The sequence below is a fragment of the Arachis hypogaea genome, chromosome 12, assembly GCF_003086295.3.
Source record: "Arachis hypogaea cultivar Tifrunner chromosome 12, arahy.Tifrunner.gnm2.J5K5, whole genome shotgun sequence".
Taxonomy (NCBI): Eukaryota; Viridiplantae; Streptophyta; class Magnoliopsida; order Fabales; family Fabaceae; genus Arachis; species Arachis hypogaea.
In genome coordinates, this window is record NC_092047.1 from 17,353,092 (window position 1) to 17,361,628 (window position 8,537).

An 8,537-nucleotide genomic window follows, 5' to 3' on the forward strand; every position below is an offset into this window, starting at 1 on the left:
TAGAGTAACCAAGAAATTCTCAACAATTGAGTAAGAGAATTCAACACCATTATTAAAACAAGAACTTAAAAAAAAGAAAACAAGAACAAGTTATAAAAACAAAATTAAAATGCAATGGGTGATAATATGCAAATGCAACATATAGAAGAAAATGAAAATAAGAGAAATAAAAAGTGGAATTTTGAAAAGAAAATAAGAAAGGAAATAAAGTAAGAAAGGAAAAAAGAAGGAGAAAGAAAAAGGAAGAAACTAGAAGGAAAAGAAGATAAGAAGGGAGAAAGAAAACAGGGCAGAACAGGGGCAAAACAGGGCGCGGAGGGCGACGCGTACGCGTCACGCACACGTGCGCGTGGGTGGGCAGGCGAGACAGGCGACGCGGATGTGCATAGCACGCATACGCGTGGATGTGAAGATGGCGGCTGGCGCGTACGCGTCATGCACGCTTGCGCGTGGGTCGCAGGCACATAATAGGCACCAACTGGGCATAAATCTCTGGTTTTTGTACCAGGAGTGTGGGATGCACCACCGACGCGCACGCGCACAGCACGCTCGCGCGCAGATGCCCTCTCTTTCTTTTTTTTTTTATGATTCTTAGAACAAAAACATGGTACTCTCCTAATCTACAAGCATTCTAAAACAATCAAAAATCAAATTTAACAACAAATCTTTTTGGTTTTTGAGAAATTTTCAAAGACACTAAAAACAAAACTTATACTACAAGAAAAACACTACTCAACAACAACTAAGCTACAACTTAAGGCACAAAAATAATCAAACAAACCAACAACCAAAATATTAAAATAAGAGTATGCAAAGAAGGAAACTACCTAACAATGGCAACCCAATTCATCCATTGATTATATTTACAAGAGAATGGAAAGAGTTTACCATGGTGGGGTGTCTCCCACCTAGCACTTTTAGTTTAAGTCCTTAAGTTGGACCATTGATGGGGGGTCCTTGCTAGGGTAGTTTATGATTGAATTCATCCTTGAATTCCCACCATTGTTTGCATCTCCAAGGTCCACCGGGATCCCAAATTAGGCGCACAAGGCCTTCAAGTAAGCTTAGGTAGATGACAAGACCCCAAGAGTTTTGATTATTGAAATGAATTCCGGGGTCCCAAACCTTGTTCTTGCACCCATCTTCTTGTTGACTATCATAGTTAAATTTGGGTGACAAGACTTGTGAATTCTCAATTGAGCATCCAAATATTCTCCTAGACCCATGCAATTTGGTTTTACACTAACCATTGCCATTCAACTTTGAGCATGCAACCATCATGAACTTAGAGTGATGTTTCCAACCACTACATAACTCTCTCCTACTCTTAACTCCCCAAAGAGATCTAAGTTGACCATCATTTTCAATCAAACTATATTCAAGTGGGAAAGTAAAGATTAGAGATAAGAATTGTACCCACTTGAATGTTGTGTAGGATGGTGACTTAGGAAGGGGTGGTCCCAATGATCTTGCAAGCTCCACTCCCTTGTGCTCTTCCTTGACTATCTTCACCTCTTTACAACTTTCCTCAACTTCAACCTCTTCCTCTTGGTGGCTTGCTTCCAATTCAATTTCTTCTTTATTGCTCACCAAAGGCATGAGAGGTTGTGCATCTTCTTCTTTGACCTCAATTTCAGGCCCAATGGGAGATGATTCAATTGTAGATAGGAACTCCTCAATGATTGAATCCATCTCTTGATCAACCTCTTCAAAGTCTTCAATCATGATATGCTTTGGAGGTTGTACACCCTCCTCAACATCAACATCAAGCATCTTGAAAGAGGACTCTCTAATTCTACATTCCCATGGACTTCCAACATCTCCTATGTTTTCAACCACTTTTTCCGGCTCATTTATCTCAACTTCTTCCCCTTGTGACAATTCTTGCTTCAACTCCTCTTCTTCACCTTGAAGTTCTAAGCTCACTCCCTCACTATGCTCCTTAATTGCTTCTCCACATTCAACAATGGGAGTTCCTTGATCGCATAGGCTTAGGAGGGAGGAGACCTGATAAACCATTATTTTATGATTTATATTGTGTTTAATTGGGTGGTTTTATCAAGTCTTTACCCACTTATTCATATGATTAGCATGATATTACAATTCCTTCCCAAATTGTTCCATGGTTGAAAACTTGCTTCCTAGAGATCTTTTAATTATGTATTTTAATTCTCCTTTATACCATTCGATGCCGTGATCCGTGTGTTAAGTGTTTCAGGCTTCATAGGGCAGGAATGGCTTAGAGAATGGAAAAGAAGCTTGCAAAAATGGAAAGAACACAAGAAACCAAGGAGATGACCAGCGAACACTGACGCGAGCGCGTGCCTCACGCGAACGCGCAGAATGGAGAAATTCACAGCGACGCGAGCGCGTGCCTGACGCAAACGCATAGACTGGAGTCTGCACAAATGACGCAAATGCGTGGACGAAGCGAACGCGTGACAAGGAAAATCGCTGAATGACGCGAACGCGTAGACGACGCGTACGCGTGACCTGCGCGATCTGCAGAAATAACAGAATATGCTGGAGACAATTTCGGGCCGCGTTTTAACCCAATTTTTTTGCCCAGAAACAGATTAAAGCTAGGGAACATATAGAGACTCAACACGCATCAACTCACATTCAGATACATTCACATACATTGATATTAGGATTACTTTTAGTTTTAGATCTGAATCTAGATTCACTTTGCATTCATAGTTTATGCTTTTGCTTTGGATGTTGGATGTTGAAGAATCATCACCTTCGTAAAGTCACTATTTTAGTTTGTTTCCTTATTCCTCTACTCTTTTCAGTTGTTCATTAATCATATTCAGATAAATATGTTGCATTTTGGATTTATTAATATATAGAGTTACTTTTATTTTTATGAGTATTAATTCCATGTCAATGGAGTAGATTTTTTACTTGACATGGGGTTGATTAAAGAGGAGACACTTGAGTTGGAATGCTCAAGTGCTTAGTTAAATTGGACGTTGTTGGCTAATTCTTTATAAAAGCAACAACATTTTTCTTCATTCTTATTATTTAATTTATCCAAAATCTTATAAAAATTTTGGCAGAATCTTCCCTAAAACTCGGACTTTTTCACCCTTCAAGAGTTCCATCTAAACCGTTTCCAAAAATTAATAATTTCTCAATATAAATATTCTTGGTTTGTTATCTTTAATTGCCTTTAAGTTATTAAATTTTCACACATTAGGACAACAAACAAGATGTTCAAATCCTAATCTACCCACCAGCATTGTTACTAATTAATTTTATTATTTGAGCATTAAATTCCATTTTGATTCATTAACAATTTCATTCAATTATGTAACAAATCTTAAATTATCAAAATCGAATCAATCACACTTTATTAGAGATAATCGGGCCATAAAATGCTCAACAACTCAAATGCACGTATTTTCTAAACTTTTGAAACATTCCAAATTTGTTAAAAACAAACAACCCCTACCTCAATTAGTCAAAATCCAACAACACGACAACAATAGCGGTAGTACTAGTGGTTTTGATGACTCCTCGCAACAACGATAACCACAAAGACAGCATGCAATTATGGTAACTCAACCCTACGACATCAACATCTCAAAATCTTTAATAGAATATAACATAAGTTAGTTATTTTTGTTTTAAACATTGGAATTGAATTCTAAGAGATTTTTAAACACACTGTTATAGAAAAAAAACGTCAATATTTAAGACATCAAATAACCTATATAAAAATAAAACTAAAAAATATAAAACAATAAGGCCAAACACTAATATTTTTTAAAAAAAAAATGAGAAAAAATAGACTTTATATAAAAAAATGTGACAAATTTTATATACTTATTAAAAAGAGAAATAACATTAAAATTGAATATATAAAGTAATTTAAAGAGAAATGAATATTTAGAAAACACGTTATAAAAGAATTCTGAGATAATACAAAAAAAAATTATAAAAAAATGAAAATATAATAAAATCCAAAGATTTACTATAAAGACAGAAAATTATGCCACCTAAAAAATTTCTTATTTGATAAAACAAAAGATATTAAATGTCTAAAGATGATTTTAGAATTATCCTAATTTCTCCTTTAATATATCAATAAAGAACGAAAGGTGTCGCCCCTCTTTAGTTGTATTATGTCATAGTTTTTTAATATAATTGAAATGGTGCAACGTATTTAAATCAGGGTACTTGAATCAGGTCATTATCCAACTTAACATCCTGATACAAATTCGTTGCACTTTTTCAACTCTATGAAAAATGCTAAATCATGATTTTGATATTGAACCAGTGAGCAAGTTCAGAAACAGAAGAGGCTGATTCTCCCATTTGTATATTATTATTCAGCAAAAAGACAGATTAAACTAATGAAAAGCTAAAAATGACCTAAAAATAACGAAACCTTTTTGATACTACGAATCAAAATATGATTTATCAAAGAGAAGATCAATGAAATTGGGTTCGCATGGAAAGCTTCATGGACAAAAACTGGTTTCCCCACGTTACAAGTATTTTGAAACAAATCCTTCAGACAGCCCCTACTTCCAACAAAATTCAAACCTAATTCACATTAACAAGAGATTCATACCATAGAAAGCCACCTTAATCCACACACAGTCAATGTAAAGTTGGAGATCTGGGAACTGAAAAAGCCTGTATAACTACAAAATGTTAAGAATCCCTCTCATCTGAGGGATCACAATCACCGGCAGCAAGTGGATCTTCTCTAGTTTCCGAAGGATTCTCAGCTGGACCGGGTTGCTCTTCGTTTTCATTGTTCTCAGGGTGGAAATTGATGGGGAACTTTGTGACCCTTGGTTTGTCAGATAAAATGTTCCTCTGAACCCTGTCAACTAAGACCTTTGGTGGAGGTTCCTCCCTCAGCTGCTCATCATCATAATCATTGTTCACATAATAGCCAACACGAATGAATTCTTGACCCAGATAAGAGCATGTCAGAAGCAGCACAGTGACACCAATTATATCTTCTTCGCGAATCTTTGATGGGTCCGGTGGATCTGCCTGCCATAACATTATTTATAAGTTTGATTCATTGAGCGATTGCAACTCAGAACTGAAATGGTATTTATAAACCTTGCCTGTAAAACAAAGCGATAGTTTCCAATGTTGACCGGACCAACAAGGACACTCTCTAATAATTGGTCATAGGTCTCATCCTCAGCAGATCCAACATAAATGAGCTTCCATTCCAAATCTGTACCAACATATGCAGCAAGCTTGATTAAAACCAAAAGTATAGTGGACATCAGCAGCAAGAAGAATTCAAGATTGAAATGATGGCAACACTGGTAGAAAAATATGCTTCATTACAGCTATTTACCATAACTTGACATGAGAATTCAGATTAAAAGTTAGTTCTCAAAAATCCTTGTGTTACGTATGTTCATGTGTCAATGTCTTGAACATTTCTTTTGAAAAAAAAAAGGTCCTGATAATGTACAATTTTAGAGTCATCTATTGTGAAACAAAAAGGGCACTATTCCAAAATTAACCATGTTAGGTATACACCAAAATCAGTTACCATTGTAAAATACACATTAAAAAATATTATTTAAGTTTCAGTCTCCATCTCTAAAAATTTTAGTCCTCAGTATCCCTACTTTTTTGAGGTACTGAAATACTAAAATTTTGGAGACAGAGACAGAAATTTTAGTACCAGTCTCTGAACCAACAAACATGATACTGAGTCTCAGTCTCTCAGTCTCTGTCTCAGTACCTCAAAACAAACACTACCTAGGTACTTTGGTGGCAGAGTCTAATTGAGATGAATTGACAAGTTTGCTGATCTAAAATAATTAGGGACAGGAAATTCGTGGTACTGATACTGAAACACCCATTTTTTGTAGTTAAATCACAAGGAAACAATTATGAAATAAAGAAATATTTGACATCTGAGTTGTGCTAAGAAGCTACATGTTGTGGTTCCTACAGGCCGAGCGTCAAGCTAGATCTATAGACATGGGCATGGATGAAATCAAAAAGCAATTCCATATTCTATCAACATAACACTGCATTTATCGAAGCTGGAATCCTAAAAAGGTTTGGGGAAGAGAGGTTACGAACCATCTTTGAGAGGAGTCAAACACTCATAGGAGATCTCGAACTGAAACGGGGTGAGAAAGGAAGCAGGGTTATCTAGCACCGTCACGTTGGTGATGTTCACGGCGCTCATCCTTCTCTTCTGGAACCTTCCACTCTGCCAAACACTTTTCAAACTTGCCCTTGCCCTTACCTTTACCCTTGGATATTGGCGGGAGTTTGAAGCTTGAAGCCAGGCGTACTCTCTGCTCGCTACTCCAACAAGTCAATTCAAATAACAAATTATAAAGTAACATGGCTCATTTTATTGCATAAGGCCCTTCTACCCTCTCCTCTTTCCCTCGCTACCCTCTCTTTGCCACAAGCATATTTATCAAAACTGAACTGGTAATTGATCCGGTCATACAACCGGGTCATTGAGTCACTGGTTAACCCGATTGATCCAGTCATAATTGAATAAAAATATAAAATTATAAAAATAAAATCAAAACTTAAAATGCATGTCTTCACAAACATATTAATAAGAATTACGTATCAGTTCTTAGACATAACTAATACTTTCTCAATTTAAACGAACAAGAGAGAGCAAAAGATAACAAAGCGAAAAATCAAATCCAAGGAGTGATCCCAAAGTCGGCATCTATATCCTCATAGGACAAATTTAGAACTTGACCAACATTTTTCTCATTTTGATTTGCATCTGTATCTTCCGTAGCATTGTTACTCGGTTCCATCATTACTAAGAATTAAATCAATCAATAATTCAATACTAAATTAAATCTATTATTAATTTATTATAGCAACAAATTCAGCTCATTGATAATTTTCAAAAAAAAATTCATTTATGATAATTTTCAGCAACAAAACCTTTAGCTCCAAATATGATTTACAGCAACAAAAAAATTTAGCTAAGTGATTATTTAAGCAAGACAGCAACAAATTCAAGGTTCTTGATGATAATCAGCAACAGATTCAACTCAGTGATGTTTTTCAGCAACAAAAAAATTAGCTCGGTGATATGTTAAGCAACAAATTCAGCTCATTGATAATTTTCAACAACAAATTAAACTATGATAATTTTCAGCAACAAAAACTTTAGCTCCAAACATGATTTACAGCAACAAAAATTTTAGCTAAGTCATTATTTCAGCAAGACAGTAACAAAAACAACCACCAGTGATGATTTTCAGCAAAAATTCAAGGTGTAGTGATTATTTACAGCAACGAAAATAAAAAAGAAAGAACAGGGCAATCTGTGCGAACTCACCTGCCCAGAGACCAATTGACGGTGAAGGAAGCTGACCAACTGACGGCCGAAGCAAGACGACGACAACGACCACCAGCCGAGGGACCAGATGCCGGTTCCGTCTGCTTCTGCCGCCGGCGACTGACGACACAGTAAGTGAGTGAGCGAGACCGGAGACAAGAGAGCTTGAGAGAGTGAGGGCCAGTGGTGAGTGGGCTCGAGAGAAGAGAGACGTTGAGGGCTTGAGCTTGATCACTGATCAGATTAGGGCATTGGGTGCCTCAATTGAAAACGGCGTCGTTTTTAATTTTTTTGAAAACATTAAAACATGACCCGGTCCGAGTTATATAAACCGGCCGGATCAGGTCGACTGATGCTTGGACAGTTCAAAGAGTGATTCGATCTGGTCAGATGATCGAATTTCCAATCGAGCTAGATCTCATAACTATGGCTACAAGTCTTTCGGCTCAGGATTCGGTGGTCCTAGAACGTTTGGACCACTTAGTGGTCTCATAACAAAATATTTTTTTAAGTTTTTTTAACAACTGCTACATAATCCTTTAACTAATTTTAATTATAAATTGACCTCATATATTTTATATAATTATAAAAACGATTTTTTATTTTATAAATAATTATTTTATCATAAATCTATCATGTTCATTAACAATCAAGAACAAAAATGTATGGGGTCTGATTGTTAATAATTATTTTTATTCTTGATTGTTAATGAACATGATAGATTTATGATAAAATAATTATTTATAAAATAAAAAATCGTTTTTATAATTATATAAAATATATGGGGTCAATTTATAATTAAAATTAGTTAAAGAACTATGTAGCAGTTGTTAAAAAAACTTAAAAAACATGTTTTGTTATGGGACCACTAAGTGGTCCAAACATTCTAGGACCACCGAATCCTGAGCCCAGAAACATAGACAAATTGCGAGGTCATAGGTTTTAAAGGAAAAAATTTACTAAATTTATAGGTGTTGTTTGTGATAATATTTTTAGTAAAAATAAAGTATTTTTAGTTTTGACATTCAACTATTTATTCATATAAAACAAAATCAAAATACTTAATAGTCAATATTAGTTAAGATTGTAATTTTATTTTATTTAAAAAAATATTTTCGATTATAAATTATAAATATGATTATAATATGTGACTAACGATTGATATATAAATGAATTATGCTTTACAAAACATTAAAACGAAATCATATTTTTAACA

General features: G+C 35.2%; 1 protein-coding gene across 3 annotated transcripts; it reads right to left on the reverse strand.

The window, feature by feature from the left end:
• Positions 1-4,397: 4,397 nt before the first annotated feature.
• On the reverse strand, positions 4,398-7,690 carry LOC112727019 (histone chaperone ASF1B). 3 transcript variants are annotated; one of them, XM_025776616.3, is made up of 4 exons: positions 7,322-7,690; positions 6,079-6,306; positions 5,094-5,209; positions 4,398-5,016 (listed from the first exon to the last, which is right to left on the reverse strand). In XM_025776616.3, the coding sequence occupies exons 2-4, from the start codon at positions 6,185-6,187 to the stop codon at positions 4,666-4,668; spliced, it is 576 nt and encodes a 191-aa protein (XP_025632401.1). In that variant the 5' UTR covers positions 6,188-6,306; positions 7,322-7,690; the 3' UTR covers positions 4,398-4,665. The 3 variants fall into 3 exon arrangements, with proteins under 3 accessions (XP_025632401.1, XP_025632402.1, XP_025632403.1); XM_025776617.3 differs by having other exon boundaries at positions 6,079-6,299; positions 7,322-7,620; XM_025776618.3 differs by having other exon boundaries at positions 6,079-6,438; positions 7,322-7,583.
• Positions 7,691-8,537: the final 847 nt, after the last annotated feature.

Excerpts from the sequence above, each read along its gene's own strand:
- LOC112727019 (XM_025776616.3), bottom strand. The coding sequence starts at position 6,187 with ATGAGCGCCGTGAACATCACCAACGTGACGGTGCTAGATAACCCTGCT. Across the intron at positions 5,210-6,078 it reads TTTGACTCCTCTCAAAGATG|ATTTGGAATGGAAGCTCATT; the intron begins GTTCGTAACCTC and ends ATGTTGGTACAG. Across the intron at positions 5,017-5,093 it reads ACTATCGCTTTGTTTTACAG|GCAGATCCACCGGACCCATC; the intron begins GCAAGGTTTATA and ends ATGTTATGGCAG.